General features: G+C 40.3%; 1 protein-coding gene across 4 annotated transcripts in view; it reads left to right on the forward strand.

The window, feature by feature from the left end:
* The window catches only part of CDK14 (cyclin dependent kinase 14), a 553,499-nt gene that overhangs the window by 462,290 nt on the left and 63,400 nt on the right, over positions 1-27,809 (forward strand). For all 4 annotated transcript variants that reach the window (XM_080663151.1, XM_080663154.1, XM_080663152.1 and 1 more), the window contains one exon: positions 2,887-3,030. In XM_080663151.1, the coding sequence (XP_080519277.1) occupies positions 2,887-3,002 (116 nt within the window). In that variant the 3' untranslated portion in view covers positions 3,003-3,030. The remainder of the gene's footprint in view (positions 1-2,886; positions 3,031-27,809) is intronic.

The following is a 27,809-nucleotide window of genomic DNA, read 5'->3' on the forward strand; positions in this document are numbered from 1 at the left end:
ATGCAAGCAGAAAATGAAACCAGACGAAAAGGAGAAGGGTGGGCACAAGCCTTCTTGGCCACTTTAATGTATCAGACCCTGAGAGAAGACTATCGAATGTGGTCAGAGCCCTGGTTATGTAGAGAACTGCAGTCATTTCATGGATTATACAAAGATGAAGTTGTTTACTTATGCCAGACTCTTATTTTCTTTGGAAGAACATATGACAATAGAGTACCTTTCTTTATTATACTACTCCTTAAAACCCCACCAGTTTACATAATACCACAATTTAGAAGTAATGTACTAGTGTGCCAGTGAGGCAGGAATTACAAACTTATCAAGCAGGAATAATGGCACAGTTACCTGGGGATCTCCCGGTTAAAGCTGGCTAATTCTGGTGGCACCTTGTCATTCTCCCTCTGTCCTGAAACCCCAACAGCCTTGCCCCACTTCTTCACAGAGATTTAATTGCAGGGAAGTAAATGAGAGGCTGATTTAGAAGAAATTCATTACTTTTCCCAAACACACCATAGGGCATTCTCCTGTGTATACTATCAAGTTACATAAATTATTGAAGCTGAACTACCCTTGTCCAAGTAAATGAACAAAATACACTTCATAGCGCAGAGGCCTTGATTTTATTACACTCATTTGCGCATTCACAGCACTCTGATCTGCAGTGAGACACAGCCTAACAAATTGGTGCGGTGCAAAGAGCCCTGAACTGGGAACCAGACCCCCTGGATTCTAGCATCAGCTCCACTAAGTAGCCCAGCAACTTTGGCCAAGTTCCTTATTCTTGTGCGCTTCCGGTTTCTCATTGAGAAAAACAGTGCTCCCTAAGGGCCTTTCCAGCTATAAGGTTTGCAGGTTTTCCCACCTGGTCCTAAATATGTCCTAGATATTACCCTGAAACAACATTATGCCATTAGGGTAGTTCCAGGTCATCTCTTAAAAAAGAAAACAAGCATACGCCATTTTAAATGTATTTGCTGCCTGTAGTTCCTAGATTTCCATTCTCTCATGGATCCTTTTGACCCAGGCTTTTGCACCCAAGACTCCAAATCCCCTGTTCTCAAAGTCTCTATCCATTGCTCCTTCCTCAGCCCTCATCTTGATCCATCAGCAGAATTCAACCCGATTGACCACCCTCCCCTCTGGGTAACATTTCCTTCACTTGGATTCTAGGACAGGACTCTCCCAGGGTTTTCCTTCTGTCTCTACTTTTCAGACTCCTGTGGATTTCTCCTGATCTGCCAGACATCTCACCATTAGAGTGCCCTGGGGCTTAGTCCTCAAATCTTTATATCTATATTCACTCCTTAGAGCCCCAATGATCTCTTCCAATCTCATGATTTAAATATTATTTATACATTGACAGCTTCCAAATTTATATCTCCAGTCCCACCTCCCCTGATTGCATATCCACCTGACTACTCAGATGCTCCAGTTGGCCAACTAGTAGGCATCTCAAACTTACCAGTAGTATTCCAAAAACTGAGCTCCTCATCTCTTCCCCCAGACTGTTTCCCTCTGTAGTCTTCCCCTTGTCAACAAATGACAACATTGTGCTTCCAGTTAATGAAGGTTCTCTCAGAAGCTTTCTTTTGTCATACCCATACTCACTTCTGCCACAGACCCTGTTGGTATTATCTTCAAAATATATCCAGAATCACACCCCTTCTCCCTTCTCCAATGCTGTCACTGTGTTCCAAGTCACTGGTTGTCTTCTTTCACCTGTATTTTGTTCTCCGTTGGGTTTTTTTTTCAATATTATTTTGTATTAGTTTCAGGGGTACAACATAGTGTTAGACAATCACATACTTTACAAAGTGTTCCCCCTGATATTTCTACCACCCACCTGACACCATACATAGTTATCGCAATATTAGTGAGTCTATTTCCTATGCTGTGTTTTATGTCCCTGTAACTATTTTGTAACGACCAATCTTCTCATCCCTTTTCCTTTTTCACCCACTCCCCCAGCTCCCCTCCCCTCTGGAAACCACTAGTCTGTTCTCTGCATTTGTGAGTCTGTTTCTGTTTTGTTTGTTCATTTACATTGTTCTTTAGATTCCACATATAAGTGAAATTATATGGTTATTTGTCTTTCTCTGACAAATTTGTACTTCACTGAGCATAATGTCCTGTAGGTCCCTTAGTGCTGTCACAAATGGTAAGGTTTCATTCTTTTTTTATGGCTGAGTAATATTCCATTGTATATATGTACCACAGCTTTTCTATCCACTTGTCACTTGTATTTTTACAATAGCCTCCTAACTTTTTTGCCTGTTTTTCTTCTTGCCTCCTCAGAGTCAGCTCTTGCTGTTTCCTCTTTCTACATTTGTACTTCCTCTTCCTCTAGATAGGTATGGCTTGTCCTCTCACCTCCTTTGGGTCTCTGTTCAAATGTACCTACTTCTACCCCAGCATTTCCAATTTCTCTTCCTTGATTTATTTTTCACCATGACACTCACTGCCAGTTGATAGTTTATATTTGTCTGATTGTCTTCCTCTGTCTTCCCCAAATGGAATCTGTAAGAACAGGGATTTCTTTTCCTTCTGATTCATGCACTTCAGGGTTCTGAAGTCCTAGGACAACATGGGACTCAATAAATATTTCTTTAATGAATGGATGAAAGTATGGCACAAAGAAAAGGAAAAATAGGTTGTTTTCACCAACTGAGCTGTGATTCTGAGGAAAAGGCAGACTGTCCTGTCATATGTGTGTCTGTGTAAATGTGAGTGTGGCTGTGGTTACTTGACTTTCAAAGGCCAATATATACTGTAATGTTCCATGTGCTAGCCCTCCAGAAGTGTATCTCAATATCCATTTTTATTTAAAAAGAAGATAAGAAATACATTGATAAATATATAAATGACAACTTTTCATTCTGTCCACAGTGTCTTCTATTTTTACCGTCCCAAATGTAAGATTGCAGCCAGAATCGGGAGAAAGCATGCGGGCCTTTGGGAAAAACAATAGTTATGGCAAAAGTCTATCAAACAGCAAGCACTGATGAGCACAGCATTCTCAAGCGAGCACAGGTAAGATGGCCCACTTTCCTTGGAAAACAGTATTGAATAGATGTCAAATAGATCTTTTTAAAAATTTTATTTTATTGTTTAAAATATTACACATAGTAGTACATATATCTCCTTTTTTTTATTCCCGATTGAACTTCCTCCTGCCTCCCCTACCCCTGTCGCATGCCCTCATCCCACTCAAATAGATCTTTTGGGTGAAATAGTTCAGCTTTTTTCCCATCTGACAAGTCTCTTATGTTCATTATGGCATTCACCCCCAGTTCTACTGAGGAGAAGTGCAGTCAGTCATTTGCATATTTTCAAACATTTCTGTAGTCTAACCAAAATTGTACTTCATTCATATGGTCTGAAACAGGCCATTTAGTCAGAAGCAAACCATTCTAACTCTTCACACATTCTTCATTGAGGTGAGAAAAAGGTTAACCTTGGGCTGTATCGAAGCCACAGACCTGCTTTGTTTGACCCACACAATTTAATTTTTTAATCAGTTGCTCTCATTTTCAAATGGGGAGGTTTTACACAAAGTCTGGATTTCTGGCTTTTCTTGAGAGATCGGCAGCTCCACCCCATGCTCACAATCCAGCCGGAAGTGTGTGAGACTGACTGAATGCTAGCCACCTCCTTCAGGAAGGACATGTGCTCTAGGCTTTGCTCAGCTGCCATGTGGGCCACGTCACCCATTTCTGATCCCTGCCAGGCCCCAGTACAGACCTTATCAGGGTGCAGTTTCCCTTTGTTTCCTGTATGGGACTGTGACTGCCACTATTCTGCAGATAGGAAGCGTCATCTAAACAAGGCCATCGCTGGGCCTGTCAGCCTGTCCCCGTCATCACACATGCTTCACAGAAACAAGCACAGGACAGCAACTTCTGAAAAGCTGGTGCCTCTCTTTTATTGCCAGATGCAAGTGTCTGGGTTTGGGGAATTTTGTGCCCCTGTGTGTGTGTATGTAAATATATACATATATACATATATATATACATACATATCCTTTCTAATAAAAGAGTAATATGCAAATTGACCATCACTCCAACACACAAGATGGCTGCCCCCATGTGGTCAAAGATGACTGCCCCCTTGTGGACACAAGATGGCTGCGACAAGATGGCCAGCAGGGGAGGGCAGTTGGGAGGGACCAGGCCTGCAAGGGAGGGCAGTTGTGGGCAATCAGGCCAGCAGGGGAGGGCAGTTGGGAGGGACCAGGCCTGCAAGGGAGGGCAGTTAGGGGTGACCAGACCGGCAGAGGAGGGAAGTTGGGAGCAATGGGGCCTGCAGGGAAGGGCAGTTGGGGGGGGACCCAGGCTTGCAGGGGAGGGCAGTTTGGGGGGACCAGGCCTGCAGGAGAGGGAAGTTGGGGCGACTGGGCCTGCAGGGAAGAACAGGGACCAGGCCTGCAAGGGAGGGCAGTTGGGGGCAATCAAGCCTGCAGGGGAGGGCAGTTAGGGGTGACCAGGCTGGCAGAGGAGGGAAGTTGAGGGCAACCAGGTCTGCAGGGAAGGGCAGTTGGGGGGGCCCAGGCCTGCAGGGGAGGGCAGTTGTGGGGGGACCAGGCCTGCAAGGAAGGGCAGTTTGGGGTGACTGGGCCTGCAGGGGAGGGCAGTTAGGGGTGACCAGGCTGGCAGTGGAGGGAAGTTGGGGGTGACCCAGGCCTGCAGGGGAGGGAAGTTGGGGGGGACCAGGCCGGCAGGGGAGGGCAGTTAGGGGTGATCAGGCTGCCAGGGGAGGGCAGTTAGGGGTGACCAGGCCGGCGGGGGAGGGCAGTTAGGGGCAATTGGGCTGGCAGAGGAGCAGTTAGGCATCAATCAGGCTGGCAGGGGCGTGGTTAGTGGGTGATCAGGCTGGCAGGCAGAAGCAGTTAGGGGCAATCAGGAAGGCAGACAGGCGAGCAGTTGGGAGCCAACAGTTCTGGATTGTGAGAGGGATGTCTGACTGTCCATTTAGGCCCAATCCCGATAGGATTGGGCCTAAACGGGCAGCAGGACATCCCTCGAGGGGTCCCAGATTGGAGAGGGTGCAGGCTGGCCTGAGGGAGACACACCCCCTTGCACGAATTTCATGCACTGGGCCTCTAGTATATATATATATATATACACATACATATATATACACATACATACATACATATATACATACACATACACACATACACATATACATATATATATATATATATCTTTTCCTTCAACGTCACATAACGCTCCCAAGCAAATAGAGAACCAGCATTTCTGTGGGGTAAGTTTCTTACTTGCTAGTCCATGTGGATGTTCAGCAGTTCGGTGTTTTAGTGAATTGGAGGGTGGGTACAGTGTGGTTGGCGCTCCTCTTCCTTCCTCTGTCTCTTAATGGGAAAGAGGTTAACAGGCTCATTGTCAGCCTGGCAAAGAGAGCAAATGAAATTATCCACCTTGTCTTGTGGGTAAGAGTGAGATCCTTCACTCTTCAGGTTATTTTTTCCTGTTGGATACAGTTACCTAGAAACACAACTTCACTACCCCACCGCGTTTGTGCTGCCATTCTGAATTTTAGTTGGTCAGACAAAGAATGGGGCTGAGTTTTTGACCAGCGACCTCCTGGTTCTGAGAGTGGTTTGAATTCATGAGGTTGCAGCATAGACTTTTTAAAGTATTTAACCTACATTACCATAATGAGGGCCCTGGCTTTACAAATCCTTTAGCCAATTCAGTAGAACGAAACAAAAAGTGGACTTTATTTGGGCTGCTCTCTCATACACACATGCACACAGCAAGTTTGAATTTCAATTGCAAGGCTGTGTTCTTTCTTCTCTGCTCTTTTGAGAGTTCTCCGGCCTGAGCCTGGCCAGTCAAAGCTATTAGAACATGTGTAGATGAGGTCAGCTTCTCCTTGTAAAATCAAACTTACAGAACACAAGCCTAGCCTGTGAGGACTCAAAACTTAACTGAAAAGAGATTTTAAAAGGTGCTCAGAACTGTGGTCATCAGTATTTAAAAGCCTTTAAAAAATGTATTTTCTTTGCAGTATATTTTTTAAACTAATTTAAGATTATATCTGCATGGTAGAAGATCTTCCTCTAGAATTATTTGATAACACAAATATCTTCTTTATGAATTTTGTCATTTTACATCAACTTGTAAAGCTTTAATATCGGTGTTTTTGTTGGTCTCTTCCAAATTTAACTACCTCAGCTTGATTCAACATTATATTAAGAAAACATCTAAATTTTCCTTTTCTCAGAAAAGCTGCATGGAGGCTGGATTCTGAGTTTTCTGTCAGCAGAAAAAGAAATTTTAATTCCTCCCTTTAGTGGGTTTTTAATTTTAATCAAATGGGGCCATCTTAGAGACAAAAAATATATAGCCTATATATTGTCCTAAGAAAACCTGTACAAAAGAACTTATTCTGATCAATAGTTGAATATCAAATTATAGACATATTGAGCAAAAAAAAATCTACATAAATATAGGTATTCATAGAGAAAAGCATGGAATTTTCTATATTTTGATTTTGTTTTGTTGAATTAATTAACTGCTTAGAGCAAGATGTGGTATATTAAATTTTCCTCAAATGTCCCAATTCTTTGTAAAGCCCAGAAATATTGGGAAGGGGAAGGAGAAGGAGGGGTAAAAGGTTGGGGGCCCTGATAGACTAAGACTAGGCTAAGGTCAGCATTTCACCATCTCCCTTGAGAGTTAGCTGGAGGGAAGTGCAGTGTATCTCTTCTGTTTTTGAAATGATGAGGATTGATAGACAGGAGTGTTTCAGGTCCTAATTTTCTCCCAGTCCCTCAATGCCAAACTGTTTCTGTACTTGCATGCTAAGGTCACTTCATTATTTAGTTAATAGTCCTGGATTTGCATAAACTGGATAATGAGAAGCATTTTCCTTTGCAGCAGAAAGCGATCTGGGTTTCAGAGTCCTGTGACCAAATTAAATGAAAAGAAAAACCACACGGTACCTGAGTTAAACATGGGCTAGTGCCACTGGATGACCAAAGACTGTGTTTCCTGCATTTTGGTATCCTCTAAAGATATTAACAGACTCAAGATCTCATAGATTGTCCCCACTTTTTATCACCATTGAAGAGTAAAATCCTCTTAATGTCTGAGGGAGCCTTCAATGTGCACAGAAATTTCCCCCAAGGAAAAGGCTAGAAGCTATATTGAATACCACATCCAGTAGATTCACTTACATTTGTATACCCTGATACCAAACACAGCCCTATGTTGAGCTTAATTTCCAGTTATTCTAAACAGACAGGAAGTGCTCAGTCACACTGTCTACTTCTCTTTTTGCTGAATACAAGAAATAAGAGTGGCCTCTAATCTATTAAACAGATGTCGTAACATTTTTTTCTGAAATGATATGTGCTCATTAGGGCACATCTCTTTTCAATGAATCAGCTTGTCTTCAGACCCTATTAAATTTGTAATAAGTACAAGTTTAATAGCTGTCTGTCTAGTGCATGAAAAAAATTGCATTTGGTTCAAATGCAAGAAGTTAACTGCATGCAGATTTTGGTGACCTTCTCCTTGCCTTATAGAGTATTATCTTTGCTAATCAACATTATTTAAGTACTAGAGGCCCGGTGCATGAATTCGTGTATGGGTGGGTTCCCTCGGCCTGGCCCACAATTGAGGCCTATCAATGGGCCGGCCGGCTGGGGGGAGGGGCCACGGGAGGTTGGTTGTGGGAGTGCACTGACCACAAGGAGGCAGCTCCTGCATTGAGCGTCTGCCCCCTGGTGGTCAGTGTGCATCATAGTGACTGGTCAACTGGTCATGGTCGTTCGGTCGTAACGGCCACTTAGGCTTTTATATAGATAGATAGATAGATAGATAGATAGATAGATAGATAGATATAGATAGATATAGATATAGATATAGATATAGATATAGATATAGATATAGATATAGATATAGATATATAGATATAGATGTAGATATAGATTATATGACAATGAGGAAAAAAGTGTTAGGCTCTCTCTGCTTGATTTAGTTAACAAGCAATAACTAACTAAAAGTAGTCTTCCAGGTAAAAAGAATGCATTAAACTCGATTCAGTCAGTATAAATATGTGTCAGTTCTAGATGATAGCCACCTAAGAGAAGCTCAAAGTGTTTGAGGAAGAGAATCTCTCAAATGAGGAAAGAGGCAGGTAGCAAAGTGAGAGGGACAGAGAGGGACCATTGAGAAGGACAGGAAGAGTTGTGCCCCGGGGACAGGAGAGACCCGGAGAAAGTGGGTGTGGGCTATTTTAGGGGAAGGAGACACAGATTTCCTCAGCTAATGGTAGTCTTTGTTGAGATCGCTTGGGAGGAGTAAGGCAGAACAGGTTGGCAGTCCACATAGGTACGCAAACACTCAGTGCCCCTTAGAATCCCACGGGAGCTTTCGTTCTGCCATCTGGACCCTGATAACTGGTCCTGGAGAAACACCCACTGCTGCTCTCCTTTATCCTGTGACACTATGGCAGCTCACTGGTTCTGTCACTGCATCAACTCGCATTCCTTTCATCTTCCCCTCACCTCCTGGCATCTGCTGATGAAGGAATCGTGCTCATTGTCGTTTCTCTGTCTCTCTTTTTCTGTATTGCTGAGATCTTTTCCTCAGACTCAGTCCTCCTCAGAAGCAACTCTGATTGGGGTCGTCATCATGGTGAAGTAGAGAGCAAGGCTGTTTTTTTCAGTCACCCCAGAAGCCGCTGGCTGACTGTAGACCACCCTTGGTCAGGCACTGAGCCCTGATCCAGTCAGCTGAGCTGGGACCTGGATGGCCAACCTTTACTTAAGAAACCCCCAGAAGGGGGCTGAAGCACACTGTATAGTCTGAAGGTACCTTGCCTGGCCACTACCAAGGAAAAAAAACAGCCCAGTGCAAAGGGAAACTCCAGTTTTCATGGAGTAACAGCATCCTCATTTGTGTGATATTTTTAACTAAAGGTCTTTTTTTTATTGTTTAAAGCAGTGGTTCTCAACCTTTCTAATGCTGTGACCCTTTAATACAGTTCCTCATGTTGTGGTGACCCCCAACCATAACATTATTTTCATTGCTACTTCATAACTGTAATTTTGCTACTGTTATGAATCGTAATGTAAATATCTGTGTTTTCCGATGGTCTTAGGCACTACAGCAGCGGTTCTCAACCTGTGGGTCGCCTAAGACCATCGGAAAACACATATATTTAAATTACGATTCATAACAGTAGCAAAATTACAGTTATGAAGTAGAAACGAAAATAATGTTATGGTTGGGGGTCACCACAACATGAGGAACTGTATCAAAGGGTCGCAACATTAGAAAGGTTGAGAAGCACTGGTTTAAAGTATTACAAATAGTAGTACATATGTCCCCTTTTTCTCCCATTGACCTCCCCCCAGCCTCCCCTATCCCTGGCACATGCCCCCCCACCACCCCAGTGTCTGTGTCCGTTGGTTGTCCTTATATGCATGAATATAAGTCCTTCAGTTGATCTCTTACCCCCCTCCCCAACCCTCCCTTGCCTTCCCGCTGTAGTTTGACAGTCTGTTTGTTGCTTCTTTGTCTCTGTATCTATTTCTGTTCATCACTTTATGATGTTCATTATATTCCATAAATGAGTGAGATCGTGTGATATTTATCTTTCTCTGACTGGCTTATTTCACTTAGCATAATGCTCTCCAGTTCCATCCATGCTGTTGCAAATGGTAATAATTTCTTTTTTACTGCAGCATAGTATTCCATTGTGTAGATGTACCACAGTTTCCTAATCCACTCGTCTGCTGATGGGCACTTTGGCTGTTTCCAGATCTTAGCTATTGTAAATTGTGCTGCTGTAAACATAGGGGTGCATATATCCTTCCTGATTGGTGTTTCTGTTTTCTTGTGATATATTCCTAGAAGTGGTATTACTGGGTCAAATGGCAGTTCCATTTTTGGTTTTTTGTGGAAACCATAGAAATCTTAGAAGAAGCCATAGGAAGCAAAATAGCAGACATATGTCGTAGCAATATCTTTACCGATACAACTTCTAGGGAAGTGGAAACTAAGGAGAAAATAAACAAATGGGACTACATCAAAATGAAAAGCTGCTGCACAGCAAAAGAAACCATCAACAAAACAACAAGAAAGCCCACTGCATGGGAGAACATATTTGCCAATGTTATCTCTAATAAGGGTTTAATCTCCAAAATATATAGGGAACGCATACAACTTAACAAAAGGAAGATAAACAACCCAATCAAAAAATGGGCAATGGACCTAAATAGACACTTTTCAAAAGAGGACATACAGAAGGCCAGGGGACATATGAAAACATGTTCAAAGTCACTAATCATCTGAGAGATGCAAATCAAAACAACAATGAGACACCATCTCACACCTGTCAGAATGGCTATCATCAACAAATCAACAAACGACAAGTGCTGGTGAGGATGCAGAGAAAAAGGAATCCTCGTGCACTGCTAGTGGGATGCAGACTGGTGCAGCCACTGTGGAGAACAGTATGGTGTTTCCTCAAAAGACTAAAGGTCTTTTTAAGCCATGTTGTATTTTCACAACTATAGACACAAAAGGAGACACTACCAATCAGTACTTACCACAATGTAAGAAATTCAAGTTTGGGATCTAACTTTCTCTCAGTAGCAGGAAGGCTTCTGATTTTTTCTGTAAGAACTGTTGTTTTCTTCATGATCCTGCATTTTTTTTCCTATCAAATGACTACAATTTTATTGTCTGTTGTCTCATGTGGTTGACAAGACTAGTTCTGGAAATAACAGAGAGCAGGGGAAATAAGCCTCAGTGTTTCTTGGAGGTTTTAACTGAAAGAGTCCCTGGTTTGTGTCATTACCCCTTCATTACTGCAGATTAAAAAATACATCTCACTTAGGAAATTGACAGTGCTTCCAACCACAAAGGCATAATGCATATTATGAACACCTGGCTGAGAAGAGGCTGGAATGTGGTTTAGCTTCCCTACCCTACCTCCGCCCGCGTCCTTAGTTTCCCTCTACCCTGGAGAGTCTATTCTCTCCTCTAAACTGATGACATTAGTAGGCTAAGGAAGTTTGTCTCTTCTCTCCTCCCTCTCCCTTCTCTGCCTCTCCACTTCTCCCTGTGCTCTGCACCATCACCACCAGCCCTGTGAAGGGGTCAGCAAAGGACTGTAAGGCCTTTGCTACCTAATCTGCTTCATTATGCCCTGGGAATGTGACAAAGCAGAGTGAAAGTAAAGTTAACTATATCATGCTTAATCCAGAATACATTTTAAGCATCCATTTAATTTTTTTCTATTGACATAATTTCAGATTGATATGAAAAGTTGCAGAAATAATAATAGTACCAAGAATTCCTGGTACTCTTTTCCCATTTTCCCCAAGTGTTTACATTTTACTACATTTGCTATTCACACACACACACACACACACACACACACAGGCACACACAAATGTGTGCACATGCACATTGTTTTTTGAAACTATTGTTTTAACTCACATGAAACTCCATTACCTTTAAATATTTCAGTGTGTTTTTCTTAAAAAGAATTCTGAGTGATATTTTTAAAACTAAAAATAATAATAGTTTTTTCCCTTACTTTTCCTTTTCCCTTCTCTGATTGAGAGTTTTTAAAAGCAAAAAGACTAAAAGACAAGAAGCGTTTGATGCTTCACAGATTGGTTCATCAGCCATGGATGCTCAAAACTTGGCTATAATTTTGTGATTCGGTGTTTCAAGTCAGATGAGCTTTCAAAGTGGGGTGGGGGTATGAATAAAACTGCAACTTGTATCTCTGTCTTTTTAAAACCCAAATTAATTTCTTAGGGACTATTTAGCCAGCAGCATAATATGAGGGAAGCTTTCTTATAAAAAATAGTAGACGCAGGATGTGATGTGGCTAGTAAGCAAGATGTCTATTAGAGTGCTTGGCCAAACGGTTATGAAGTTAGCAGTCACATATATTATAACAAGTAGTTATAATCAGCTCAGGTGTTCAATTTTCCTTCTTATTTAATGGCAAGTCTTATGAATTTGGGATACAGAGGGAATCGTCTATGCCCTAAGTGCACTGTATTGTATTATTAATACCAGGATAGCAGCTGAGTCCCACTAGACAGTCTTTGTGGTCTGCGGATACTCTAAGAAGTGTCTGAGCATGAAAGGAGGCTGTTTGAGTTGAAGTGGGCTGATGGTCTGAGATGACATTTGAATGCATGGAGGACAATGTCTAAATGATAATGCCGGGAAGGGAAGGCAAAAAGAAGCTTGAAACTATTCCCATTGTCCCACGATGCTCATCACTCCTCCTGAGATAGTCCTCACGAGGGAGCTTTGTCTGGGTAGAAGTGGGGAGTGGGGTCAGGGAGGGGTACATACTGGGGCTCCGGGACAAAAGCCAGGGATTCAGGGCCTTGGACACATTAAAATTCTAGACAGATAGCAAGTGTAATGAAAAGCTCAACCCAAATGTATTCCATGTCTAACAAAGTTAAACATTTTAGATAAATTATTACAAGCATAGTTAACAAAATGTTTGCAATACACTGAGATGCTTCTATGAATAAAGCTTTTAAGAACATCAAATCAGTTGTGCAAATGAATAATTTACCAAGTCTCTTTTAGAATTTTGGATAGCTGTTTCCTTCACCAACACACACACACACACATACACACACACGCACACACGCACATGCACACGCACACGCACACACGCACACATACAAACATACACACTCTGTATGCTCACACAGCCAATAGAATAATTTTTCAACAGTCCTGGAGTTGCTAGGATAGCATCATAGATTCGTCAAAGGGTTGCTTTCCACCTATGGAAATAATGCACAAACTCTCAAACAAACAAACAAAAAAATACAAAAGTTGGAGAAGTTGATGGAAATTTAACTCATACTAAATATCACCATATATGTCAAGTGTGGAATCTAATACTGTGGCTGTTGCCCTGGCCAGTGTGGCTCAGTTAGTTGGGTGCCATCCTGTGCACCAAAATGTTGATGTTGGATTCCTGGTCAGTGTATATGCCTCGGTTTGGGTCAATCCTAAGCAGGGGCATGCAGGAGGCAGCCAGTGGATGTTTTACTCTTATGTGGATGTTTCTATCTTTCCTTCTCCCTTCCTCTCTCTCTCTAAAAATTAAAAATATATATATATTAAAAAAATACTGTGGCTGTTAACTTCCATTTTGGGGTGATTTTTTTTCATTTAAATTATCACCATTCTTTTAATGTATAGTGCCCTTGGATTTTTAATTGCTCTGGATTATCATTTTCAATGCAATTAGTAAAATGCCCTCAATTACATATAATAACTACTGTAAATGGGGCTATTGGTCTAATTACTGTAAATGGAGAAAGATGTGTGACTATCATGTGCAATTAAATCATGTACAGTATTTTACATTATTACATACAGTGGTGTAATGATTAATTATGTTGTATCATTTCTTGGTCAACATATCTACTTTATATTAAGATACCTAGAATTGTGATCCATTGTCAAAGATCCATATACCCGATCTTTCTTCCTAACATCATTGAGCTACTCTGTGGGCTGGGAACCCACTAAATAAATTGCACAGCAAGAAAATCTAGAAGGTAAAAAATTTTTTACCTCCATTAATAAGAATGCCCATGTTTCACTGTTAAATCTTCCTTGAGCCCAGTGCCATGTTCAACCATACCTGTTTGTTTTTATGTAAATGAGCATAAATCAACACCCCTAAATGATAGTAACATTTAAAACATGCCTGAGGTAGGTTGTGGGGGAGGGGGGAAGGAGGTCTTCCTTCACTGTGGCAAACATGATAATCACACCTAGTTTACAAATGCACACTTAACGAGCTTATAGCACATAATTAATTCTGCGAAGGATGCTGTTTGACAGAGAGGGATTGTGGGAATTGCATATTGATAGTGGCAGGAGAAATACATCTATTTTCTCCACGTCAGGTAGGGTGTTCTTGTGTTCTTTAGAAGCTGGCACATCTCAGAGGTGTTGCTCTCGAAATGATCTCAGGATGGAAAGAAATCAGTAATTACCAAGCCAGGCATGCAGTTGTGTCCTAATTTTCCCACCAGTTTTTCAGTGTTTCAGCTGCCTCAGAGACTTAAAGTATTCTCATTAGGTAGCTGCAGAGGCAGCCGCTTGCCTACTCCCTCATTCTCTCACTCGCATTTCTTTTTTTTTTTCCCCCTCCATTCCTGCCTTGGGAGTGACTGTGAAGATCATTTGCTAGAATGATTGGCAGGTTAGAGGATTCGATCAGATGAGTTCCTCTTAGCGCAGGTCAAAAAGGCTAGTTAACAGGAGCTGTCGAAAAATGCCAGCAGCATTCGAAATGGGAAATGTCATGACTTCGAGGCAGGGGGTGCCACCTGGAACAGAAAGCCCCCAGCTCATTAGCAAGTTACAGGATGTGGGCTTAACTGGAGGGAGCAGCGAAGGAAAGATAATACCCAATAGGAAAAATGATTGTGAAGTGGAATTGATTTCATGTATAATTTGTTTATCACTAGAGGGGACAAATGCTGTCCTTCTGACAGGAGCAGAGGAGTGTGGACTATGAATGAAGCCACTTAGCATAATCTCCAGGTTGAGCTTTGGATTTAAAGAATGCAAACTTCTTTATTCTTAACTGTGGAAATGATCAGGTCATGTTACATTAATTAAAGCTGACATACTCTCAAATGTTTTATCTGGGCGATGTAGCAATTCAACAGAAATGGAGATGGGCAACTTCAGAAAATAAGAGGGATTTCTTCCCTCTGCTGGTGTGGAAGACAAGCTCAGTTGCATACTGATTCTAAGAGGGCTGTGGTTCGCTACGCTGCGCTAACCAAGCCGGTTCCCTGCTCCTTACGCAGTCATTTACAGAGGAGAGGATCTGCCTTTGAGGAGACTGAGATCTAATCCATGTTGAAATATATTTGTATATTTTAGAATATGACTGTATTATATGTTGGTACAATGTTAAAATTTTAATCTGTTTTTTCTTTAAAGGGGGAGGAAGCTTTCCAATTTCATTACTGCCTAGTTGTCAGTTCATCTAGAATTTGATATTTTACCATAGAGTCAGCAACTTACAGTAGCCATATTTACAAACAAAAGGAAGCTACAGCGATATCCTTACAGGAAAAATTAAGCTGCCGTTTGTAAAAGGAGAATGTGGTGGTAAAACAGAAAATAGTATTGCCTGGTATGTACTCAAACTAAACTCCAAATTTAAAGGTTCCAGTATTTTTACAGTATGTTAAAGGGGCTTTAGTTAAAGCCCTTTTCTACATAAATTGCAACAGAAATTTTTTTTTTCTTTTGATAAGAAACTTTTATGGTATCATTTATCTTTTACACAAAGACATCTTCATTTGTTATTTTAAGTCACAAATGCCACAGCTGCAAGTCTTTCTGGCTGAGCACGAAAGGATGTTTACTTAGCATCCAGATTTTGGTTAAAACATATATTTTCAAAATGTCTTTGCCTTTTCTCTTAAATATTGAGACACTTTTTGAAGCAGTTATGAAATAGCCAATGCTTGTTTTATCGAGCTGCCTCAGACTGCTGTCTTCAGTGAATAGGAATCTTAAAACCTCCTACTCAAAACACTGGTGGAAAATTTATTCTGTTCGGTATTCAGCATAAAAAGCTTAGCAATAAGCTACTGAATATAGCTGTCAAGATATACCCCGTTAGTCTGTCAAATCTAAAAATTTAAACATCAGTGTGAATCCACTCATCCCCTCATTTGGGAGTTTTATTGTGTGGTCCAAAAGCTGGCCTTTGAAAAAAACATTATGATTTACTGTCTGAAATGGTTCATCTGAAGTTAAGGTTTTTTTTAAATTCTCCCACAGTAACTCAATTTGTTAATAACTGACGGATTTGTTAGAGAAATAAATAAACTATTTTGAGAGAAAACATTGTCAAGAATATTTTTTAAGTAAGAGAATTGGGTCTAAGTTGTGTCCAACTGGATTTCCCAGTTTTAGACTAACTTTAAGTAAGATGTCCTTACCTCCCAAGATGGGCGAGGCAGAGGCCCCTGGCGGTCAGAGCCAGGGCGAATGGTGGCCTTTGTCTCCTGCCCTCCTCCTCTCCGGCCCACCTCTTTCTCCATTGCTGCCCTCAGCTTGGCCTTCCCAAGTCTGCACTGCATTCAGGGACTTCACAGACTCTCTGCTAATCTTGCATTCTTGTCAGTTAATCCCCTCTCCACGAACTACAATAATATCTGGTACATATTGACGTTCTTCTATTTACCATCCCCTGTGTTGAATCTTTCCACAATATGGATTGAGTGACCTTGTTGTTGAAATTTCACCTTCAGATGTGTGGGTTCCCCTAGGAGAGGTCCCTAGGTTCCAAAGAAATGTCATTCTCAGTGTATGGTGCATATACGCTGGGGATCCCCAGAGACTCCCTGGGCAGTCAAAGCTGTTTTTGTAATAATACTGAGAGGTTCTCTGCCTTCTGCACTGCTGACATTTGCACTGTAAGGATGCAAAAGCCTGGTGAGGAAAACTGCCGGCTCAGCATGAATGAAGGCAGTGGCACCAAACCATCTTCCCAGGCACTGTTCCCTTTACCATCACACAATGGTAACTGGTTTAAAAAGCCAGTTTCAGTTAATAATGTTCTGGACCCTGACCGGTTTGGCTTCATGGCTAGAACAACAGCCTGCAGACTGAAGGGTCCTGGGTCCAATTCCAGTCAAGGGTAGGTACCTCAGTTGTAGACTCAATCCCCGGCCCTGGTCAAGGCTTATGTGGTAGACAACCAATGGATTTGTTTCTCACACATTGTTGTTTCTCTCTCTGTCTCTCCTCCTCCCTTCCACTCTCTAAAAATCAATGGAAAGATATCCTCAGGTGAGGATTAACAACAACAACAACATAATAATGTTCTAGATGAAGAGGTAAAAATGATTGACTTTGTTCGATCTCTCCCTTTGAGTAAATGTTCTTTAATATTCAGTGTGACTCAATGGGTAGTTTACATAAACCATCTCCACGGTAGACCTAATTACCATGGCTGTTTCAGGAAAAGCTCTGGTGTAGGTATTTGAGTTGCAAGGTGAACAAGTTGTTTTTTATTTCCTGAAACATGGTCTTCACTTGAAAGAATAACGAGCTGACAAAGAAATGTTGTTATTTAAACGGGGATATTTGGCAGACATTTTCGTAAAAGTAAGAAAAAGTAAGTCTATCACCCAAAGAAAACAACTCATAGTATTTGATGCCAATGATAAAATTATTAAAGCTTTCCTTAGAAAATTAGAGTTCGGGGAAACCTTAGAAAACTGTATTTGCCACTATGAGCTGACATTTTCCCAAACACTTTTCAAGTGAGATGGGTGGTGATATAAGCAGATGGGAGTTTTTGATATTATGTAGTTATAGCCAGAACAAGGTTCAACTGCCTACCACCATGAAAACCAAACTTGTGGGACAGATGCTGGTAAAAAACGAAAGAGGCCCTGACAGGTGTGGCTCGGTTGGTTGAGCATTGTTCCATGCACTGAGAGGTCACAGGTTTCATTTCCGGTCAGGGCACATGCCCAGGTTGTGGACTCCATCCCCAGTAGGGGGGTGCGGGAGGCAGCCCATCAATGTTTCTTGCTCATCCATGTTTCTATTTCTCTCTCCCTCTCCCTTTCTCTCTCTCTAAAAAATCAATAAAAACACATTTTTTTTAAAGGAAAGAGGTTTATCTAAGTGCTGCATCTTGAGAAGATGGGGGGGATGCTTGTCCAAACCCCTCTTAGCATTTCAGTGCAGGCAGGGGTTTTTATAGGGAGGGAGAGGGAAAGCAGAACAAAGAGATCAGGGGGAGGGGCTGTGGACATACAGCAGTGTCCTTGCTGGTCCCCATATGGATTATTAATGTCAGCATACTGGAACTGGTCAGTGCTAGCCACATTCCTGCAGTTGGGCGATCTGAGTCAACTGAAGTCATGCTCAAGGCCATTTTTTGTACAAGCAGGAACTGGAACTGCTGGTACCTACAATATGCTTATACGGAAACTGTCAGTATGAGTTGCTTTTATCAGTTTGTTAGTATATTTTATTCTAATTCCATTTCATGGTTAGTCAGGGTAGTATAAAGTTTTTATTTCCCATTACATAGTGAGATGTGTCAACATTTGAAAGATCTGCATAACTCATTGAACCAGTGTTTTCAAATGACCAATGCATGATTTAGAAAATCATTGCATGAATAAAATATTCACTACAATTGTAAAATAAAGCAATAGATTTTAAAGTAACAGGACATCAAGAATTCATTAGATATGGTTTCAGATTTCCCAGTGCAACTAACCCTTACGAAACTACCACTTGCTGAGTTTTGTTGTAATATAAAAGAAGAATATATATCTATAAATATCTGAAAGGGCTATTAAAATTTTTTTTTTCTTTTCCAACTACCTATCTGTGAGAGACCATATTTTCTTCAGTTGCTTCAACCAAAACATGTCACAGAACAGATTGAATGCAGAAGCAGATATGAGAATTCAGCTATCCTCTGTTCAGCCAGACATTAAAAAAATTTCCATAATAAAGCAGTGCCACCCTTCCCACTAATTCTGTTTGGAACATATAGTTCTTTTTATTCAAATAATGTTTTTATATTAACATGTAATGAATTTATTTTTAATGAATTAATAAATATTCATTACAAATATGCTAAATATCAATAGCTATAACCCATGTAAACAAAAGCTCTTTGGGGGTCCTCTATAATTTTTGAAAATATCAAGGGTCTTTAAGACCAAAAAGTGTGAGAACCACTGCTCTATATCACTAGCGCTATGCTCTAACTCTAACATGCTAATTATGTTGGTAACATTTTCCCCTGTGAATAAATTACTGTTCACTGAATTTTTTTTTTCTGTGTAAAATTATTCCACTTCTATCCATCTATTGGAATATCTCAGTTTTTCTGGGGGTACAATGGATAAAATCCCTATTCTTGTGTTCACAGGTATACCATCTGAAAATTACAGTAGAGTATCATTTACTATGCTGTTGATGATTAGTAGACCAAGTCTTAAAATACCTTTGCTATATATTAGCTGTTTGGGCTGCAACTTTTCATTTTTTATATGCATTAGGTTTGACCTTGCATGGAGAGACTCTGACTATAAAACACCAAGTCATCAGGCCATTTTCATAGATTTTTTTATAGGACTCAGGAGGACTTCCAATACAGCGCCCTGATCAGACTCAGCATAAATTCAATTTCTTTCAGGAGAAGGGACTCAGGTTTTTCTCTACCCACACAGTAGGAAGTAGCTCATGGAAAGATGGGTGAATTTGAGATTCAGAATTAAAAGTTACTACTCAGCATGATTAGCAGTCAGATTAGGGTTCTGTTATTTTTTAACTCTTCCTTTTGAAACACTCAATTTATAGCAAAGTTGTAAAGCGAGTGTAGTGAGATATACCCTTCACCAACTTTTAATATCAACGACCTTTATATCCATGGTACATTTATCAACTTAAGACATTAACATATGTCCCTTCCTATTAATTAAACGACAACTTTATTTGTAGTTCATCTGTTTTCACACTCATGTCCTTTTTCTGTCTCATGACTCCATCTAGGGTACCACATTGCATTTGATCATAGTCTCCTTAGTCTTCTGTGGTCTGTGGTAGTTTCTCAATCTTCCCTTGTTCTTTATGACCTTGATGCTTTGGAAGAGTACTGTTCAGGTATTTTATGGAATTTCCCTTATGATGTTTTCTCCTGTTATATGGGGGTTATGGGTTTTGGAGAAGAATACCACCAAGATTAAGTGCTCTTCTCATCACATCCTGTGAGGAAGTACATGATATCCACATGACTTATCACTGGTCATGTTGACATTGATCACTAGGTTAAGGTAGGTGAGGTTTTAAAGCCCAGGTGATAGCCAGAAAATAAAATCAGAGAGGAAGAAGTCTGGGACAGGTTCACAATCAAATGTAAGGAATTCAAGATGAGTTACTAAACTGAGGACAGGGCTACCTGATGTCAGATTCAGAAGGGAGACAGAGAAACTACTCTCAAGGCCCAGACCTGCTTGAAAATGGACAGAAACAAAGAAGAGGAGTCACGCACAGAAAGGACAGTGACCGAGTGAAGAATCCTAAGATGTTCCAGCCCCTGACTCAGGATCCATGGTAGAATTTAGCAAGATGTCTGATAGTGTGCAATATATTTTGTGAACATAAATAAATGTATGTCTGTTTTACAAAACATGTTGGAAACAAAGCCAAAGCTCCAGCTTCTCTGTATTGAAGTCCTCTGTCATTTTTCTGTCTTCCTTGCCAGAATCTAAATTTCAGAATACAGGAAGTTTGAGTACTGTCTTATCCATATTTCACTATAATGTCTCCATCTCCTCGTATGGAACATAATTTATGCCCATTAAAATAGTTTTTTAATGTTGACTGAATTAGCGAATATTCAACTAACTCACCATACCATAATCTTCTGTTCTTTCAGCGAGTTGTTGTTTCTTTTTGAGTAGCCATTATATGGGTATTGTTGTAGGCAGCAGTGAATAAGATAGTTTCCAGCATTAAGACACCATTTTTTTTAACTTTTAAAAATGTTTTTCAAATACAGTTTACATTCAATATTATTTTTGTATCAGTTTCAGGTGTACAGCATAGTGGTTAGACAACCATATACTTTACAAAGTGATCATCTGATATTTCCAATACCCACCTGGCACCATAGTTATTACAATATTATTGACTATATTCCCTATGCTGTATTTACATTCCTGTGACTATTTTGTAACTACTCATTTATACTTCTTAATCCCATCACCTTTTTTACCCAGTCCCCCATGCCCTCTCACTTCTAATAACCATTAGTCTGCCTCTGCATCAATGAGTCTGTTTCTTACTTGTTTGTTAATTTGACTTACATGTAAGTCAAATCATATGCAATTTGCCTTTCTCTGACTAACTTAGTTGACTGAGCATAATACCCTTTAGTCCCACCCATGCTGTCACAAATGGTAAGATTTTGTTCTTTTTTTATGGCTAATATTCCAGTATATATTACAGCTTTTTTAATGTACTCATATATTGGTGGGCACATGGATTGCTTCCATATCTTGGCTATTGTAAATAATGCTGCAGTAAATATAGGGGTTCATATGTTCTTTTGAATTAGTATTTTTGGGTTTCTACAGAAATGAAATCGTTAAGTCATAAGGCAGTTCCATTTTTTATTATTTGAGGAACTTCCACACTGGTTTCCACAGTGGCTGCACCAATCTGCATTCCCACCAACAGTGCACAGTGTCCCCTTTTCTCCACATCCCGGTCAGCACTTTATTGTTGATTTATTGATGATCACCATTCTGACAGGTGTGAGGTGATATCTCATTGTGGTTTTTATTTGCATTTCTCTGATGATTAGTTTTGTTGAGCATCTTTTCATATTCTGTTGGCCTTCTGTATGCCCTCTTTCGAGAAGTGTCTATTCAGATCCTTTGCCTATTTTATAATCGCACTAGAGGCCCGGTGCACGAAATTCATGCACGGGGGTGTGTGTCCCTCAGCCCAGCCTGCACCCTCTCCAATCGGGGACCCCTCAAAGGATGTCCGACTCACAATCCAGGACTGCAGGCTCCTAACTGCTCGCCTGCCTGCCTTCCTGATTGCCCCTAACCACTTCTGCCTGCCAGCCTGATTGATGCCTAACTGCTCCCCTGCCAGCCTGTTTTCCCCTAACTGCCCTCCCCTGCAGGCCTGGTCACCCCTAACTGCCCTCCCCTGCAGGCCTTGTCCCTCCCAACTGCCCTCCCCTGCTGGCCATCTTGTGGTGGCCATCTTGTGTCCACTTGGGGGCAGGCTTTTTGACCACATGGGGGCAGCCATCTGGTGTGTTGGAGTGATGGTCAATCTGCATATTACTCTTTTATTAGATAGGATAGAGGCCTGGTGCACGGGTGGGGGCCAGCTGGTTTGCCCTGAAGGGTGTCCTGGATCAGGGTGGGGGTTCCCTTGGGGTGTGGGGCGGCCTGGGTGAGGGGCCTGTGGTGGTTTGCAGGCCGGCCACGCCCCCTTGCGACCCAAGCAGAGGCCCTGGTATCTGGAGTTTATTTATCTTCTGCAATTGAAACTTTGTAGCCTGGAGTGGAGCCAAGCCTTCTGCTTGCTTCGTGGTGGCAGCCATTTCTATTGGGATTTATTTATCTTCTGTAATTGAAACTTTGTAGCCTTAAGTGGAGGCCTGGGCCGGCCAGGGTGTGTGGAAAGCTTGGCTTCCTCCATCGCCGGGGGCAACCCTAGCCTCCTGCTCTTTCCAGCTCCATGGCTGCTGGCATTTCTGTTTGGGTTTATGTATCTTCTATCATTGAAACTTTGTAGCCTTGAGTGGAGGCCTAGGCTGGCAAGGGCAGGCGGAAAGCTTGGCTTCCTCCATTGCCGGGGAAACCCAAGCCTCCCTCCTGCTCTCTGTGGCCCTAGCCATCTTGGTTGGGTTTATTTGCATATTCGCTCCTGATTGGCTTGTGGATGTGGCTTGTGGGTGTAGCGGAGTGATGGTTAATTTACATATTACTCTTTTATTAGATAGGATTGTTCGGTTTTGTTTTGGAAGACACACAATTTAGCGACACAGATCATGAACATTTAAATTTCAGCATAGGCTACAGCAGAAATTTGCATGAGTCTATATGGGAGAACAAATGAGGTAAAAATTAATTCTGCCAGAGGTTCTTGATGTTTCACAAAGGAAGAGTTTTTGAGCAAAAGAAGGAATTAGGTTTTCTATAGGCATGAACAAGGAGAAGGGTGTTTTCAGTCAGAGAAAACACTGAGAGCAAAGCCATGCCACAAAGTATAGCATCTTAGGGAATGCTCTGGTAAAACTAATGGGCCCAGGGATGGGGGAATGAGAAGGGATGGGACTGAAAAGTGATGTGAAGCTAGATTGTGAAGGGTCATGCTAAAGAGCTTGGATTTTAATGTGATTGACCACGGTGAATCAATACACCTTAAAGTTAGAATGTTCTTTGGGGATCATATAACAACCTTGAATGAAGATGTGGTATTTTCTTCGTTTCTTAGAACTTATGATTATGGTAGAGCATGTCTTGAAAGTAAGTAAAGAACATACATAAAATGTCATTCATACTTCTATCTAACATAATATTAGAATATTAGAAATTAAACCAACACTTACCCTTCTTTTTAACTGAAACTTATTCACCCTCCAGCCCTAAAAGTTTGTTAATCTATTTTCGGTATGGTTAATATACATTTTTCAACATGTATATAATGTGTTTCTTGAAAAGTTACACATAAATTATTTATTTAGTTAAAATAATATGCTTTCTTTGTTCATATATCATTTGCTAAAATGAATAATGTCCCCCCTAATTTAACTTTTGTGAATATGTAGAATTTTATATATTAAGATATATTGATAACATTTAGGGGAAATGCAAATACTAAAAAGTGAGATAACTGATTTTCTAGGGATAAAAATGTAAGACAGTTTTTGAAGTTGAAAGAAATGTTAAAGAACTTAGCATCTTCATGGTTTTACTTGTAATGTGCTCAGCACTCAGTAGGTGCGCAAAAGTCTTTTCAAGAATAAATTCATACTGATGATTATGAACTTTAAGTTTCTATAAGAGTTAAATCCAGTTTTTGCCCATTTTGCTTAAATATAAATAAACTCATAAGTATTTGAAGATCTTAAAGTGTGTCTAACCAATTCTTTAAAATCACCTAATATTTAGTAACTCAATAACTTATTTGATGATGGGTGATGATAAAGACAAGAAAAATGTTGAAATAACGAACATGAGACAGATTGAACATAAATTATTTAGAATTGATGATAAATATTTTGAAAGGTAAAGTATATCAAACTACTTAGAATATTATTCAGCTTTTAAAATTATAGTCATAAAGGCAAATTACATGGATAAGTACATGTGATTATGTGAAAAAAGTATATTCTGCTTGTGCATATAAAATATGAATATAAAGAAAAATACGTTAAACTGGCATATACCTGGTTTAGGAGAGAAAAATGGTTTTATAAATTTTATTGTATACTTAATAAAGTTAGTCATTTTACAGTGTTAGAGCCATAGTAGTTGCTCACTGTAGTTCCAACCTCAGACTCCCGTTAGACTTTCCTCTGTAGATAATAGTATATGACAAAGAGTCAAATACCAAGCCAGCCAAACTTATATACAGCCACAGAGCATTTTATAATTTAACATTTAAAGTATTTCTGTTTCCAACTTCTACCTTCATTTTATTTCTTTACTTGATACATTACCAGGGAGTACCAGAAAAGAAAAATGTGCGTATCTGTGGGGAGGTGTAAGGGCGGCCGAGAGAGGAGGACTGCTGAGGGGAAAATGAGAAATAGAATGAATGCTTCACTTGTTGGCTTTTAGGAAATTAACTGAGTAAAGGAACCCCCTTTAGGCCAGGGAGCTGACTGTCACTGCCGGGGCTGTGAAGGATGTTGAATTGGAAGGCTGGTCTCCGCTTCATGCAGTGGATGGTCTGCCCCAGAGCCAGGCAGAGAAAGCATAGCTGGGTGAGAGTAGCCTCAGACAAGCAAGCCACGTTTAGCATTTGCATACTTTTCCTGCAAAGTGGGTTTAATCCAAAGAAAGAAGGAGTTTTCAGCATTGTCGGGCAGGCTTTGTTCGGGGCAAAGAGCAGAAGGAAAGCTGCTGAAGGGGCTTTCTCAAAGCCTTAGTCTCAGCCTTGAGGTTGTTCTCCTGAAGTTATGTTCTTGAGGGATGTTTGCACACTATCTCCGTTTGAAGATCGTCTAAACCCAGAGGGCTCAAAGTGTCCCCTCCTTTGCCAGCACAAAAGAAGGGAATTTGTGTGGTAGAAATGACTCGTGTTGCAAACTGAACCCATGCACCTTTTGTTCTTGCACAAAATACTCTGAAGTTCCAAGGATGTCTTTTCGAGCCAGACTGAGTGAGTCGTACCATGAAAGTGTTTGCAGGCTAGAAAACAAGGGGAACAGAACCAACCCGCACTTGTGTCTTTCTTTGCCAGCTCATAGAAGGCCTTAATGTAATTCACAAAAAAAGATGGCTCAAAAAATATAGCAGAGAAAAAAATAAGTTTTGATTGGCTTGGGTCATTTTTGCCCTATTTCCTTACAAAATGTTTGAGATTGAAGCATTTCACTGAGTCTAAAGTTGAGGCAGATCATTTGGACCAGGAAGCAGTACAAGTTTTCTGACCACACCATCAACCTTGTCTTTTATCTGGCAACATGAGCTTATGATTGCGGTCTGTATCTAATCTTCAAAACGGTACCTTTTTTGCTAAACTATGATGGTCCACTCTTCAGCATATGTTTTTCTGTCAATCTACACATTTATGGTATCTGCAAACCTGCTTACATAGTAAATGATCACAATATTTATAGGTCAGATATCAGGACTTGTTTCAACTTCACTAGTTGGTTTGAGCCTAAGTACCTATGATCCTTATACTTCAGGGAAGTATGTACTGAAAACAGAACCGGAGTTTGAAACATAGCAATGTACTTGTTTATAAGGATAATGTGGGCAGTTGGGAGTGCCTTTTAAATTTATGATCTTCCACATGGAGCTTAATCCTTCAAAAAATAGGGTATCTTAATACATTTATGTATATAATTGAAAACTTACGAACTAAACATTGCTTGTAGCTTACCAAGCAGGATATATAATAAAACTTGACCTAGGAGGTTAGAAAAAATACATGTATTTATACAAAGCAACTAACGTAGCTTGATATTTTTTAAGGGTGTGGCTTTATCAATTTTTTTTTATTGTTGATCCTTTTGCTGTATTTTTGGCTCATTAGGAGAGCTGCATGGAAGACCCTATACAAATTCAAAATAAAGCTAAGTAATGAAAAATCTGTCTAAGGGCCTGAAAGACAGGGAAATGCCCATCCACGTTACAAAATAAAGCCAAAACCTGTAACATGTAAAGAGAAAGAGAACGCTTACTTTGAAATTAGCATGAGCCAGCTTCGGAGATAAAAGTCCTGCCCTCTTCACTGATGGAGTAATTAGGAAACCTTTTATCCCAGTAATCATATTTTTTGGGTTTCCACTGATGTTGTAATGCCAGTGATTGTGGCTCACAGGTGAGGTTGGAAACGAAGACATTGGCAATGGCGAGATAAGAGCTTTCTGAAGTTATAAATGAGTGGATAAAACTGGTGCTGGCTACTTTCCTAAATGCGTTATTTCTTGTTATGGTTGAGAAGCTTGTGTCTGATCTAAGCACACTCTGCTTTGCTGGATACGGTGCATTTCTTTCTCCTGCTTTGCATTTTCCCTGTGAGAAGCGTGTCTGAATTGGGGGGACCTGAATATACCTCTTTGTTGCTGAGCTTGTCAACCACAGTGCTGTGTTCTCTTTCCCACCAGGAAGGTCAGGCCGCTGGGGGCCAATCTGTTTTCTGAAATGAACCCTACTGTCTGTCCCTGGTGTCTGACAGATTGAAACAGTTGTCTGCGTTACTGTGCTTTCAATGCCTACTAAATGCCTCATTTTCTGGGGGGGAAAGTAATATGTATAGGCTACATTGAAAAGATAAATTTTTTAGAAAGGACTGGACTTTGGATGTTAATATTTACCTAAAAGGCAAATTTAATTAACTTTCTAAGAACATATTTACAGATTCAGGAAGTTTAACTGTATGCACTGTGTACACACACACACACACACCACACACACACCAAGATAAGCCTTTACTTGTGAGCTCTATTTCTAAAGACTTACATTGTGGAGGTTTTTAAAAATTGGAGTCTTAAAGTTATGACATGGGACTTTCAATAGTAGACTTGTGGAAGTAAGAGTCTTTTGTTCACGTAGTTTTCAGTTTCATGTGTTTTGATGGGTGGGTATGTATAAAGCCTGAAGAAATTTGTACTGTGCTGAGTCTCACTTCAATACTCTCCAGATAATTGAGCTAATTAAATCTTTACCAACATTAACACAACTCCAGCATTCCTTGGATAGTGGATAATTATTGCATGAACATGGCAAGCTTAAACTAAACAGACGAAAATAGAGTTCTGTGCGATGGGTATTGAGCTTATTCTTTATTCATCTTTTGATAAGGTTTAATTAAAACTGCCTCCCTCCATTGTGGTCAGAATGAATGTGCTTGTTTTCTTAGTGAAAAGCAAATTATTCACTTCAGCCATGGTTCAGTAATCAAAGCCTTTGCAAAGTTTTGGGTTATAGTGTAGCTGTGGGGATATAATTGCTGCAATTGTGTATGAAGGCTTTATCTTTTTTTTACTACTTTCTCTTGTTTATTTTTGTAGAAAGAAATTTATAAAAGCCTATTTTGTGACTTGGTGTGGCAGTACATATGTTTAAACCCTTTTTATAGACTTAACATGGCTGGATTTTTCAAGGTGTATTTTTTACAGCCTCTTGGTAATGAAAGGTGAAAAGGGACAGGCATTTAAAGATGGCATTTGAGATGATCTTTTAAGTTAGTGAAGAAAGATCAATGAAATCTTTAAATCCTGTGGCTGCCACTGGATTGACATATGAATCAACAATCCTAAGGGTGGGAAAGTCATAGACATTTGCAATTTTTCTGCAAATAAATGCTTGCATTCTCTTTTACTTTCCTTAAGTCCACCAGAAATATTTGTTGTAATGTTCTTTGAAAAGAGGTAGGTTTTTTGCCCCTTATGTTGGTGATAATTTTACAACATGAATAGATTTTATATATATTAATGACAAGTTATTTTGGAACTTATTGTCATGACTGTGCTGTGATTTCTTTTCCTTTCTTTTT

Source organism: Plecotus auritus, assembly GCF_963455305.1.
Source record: "Plecotus auritus genome assembly, chromosome: 4".
NCBI classification, from domain to species: Eukaryota; Metazoa; Chordata; class Mammalia; order Chiroptera; family Vespertilionidae; genus Plecotus; species Plecotus auritus.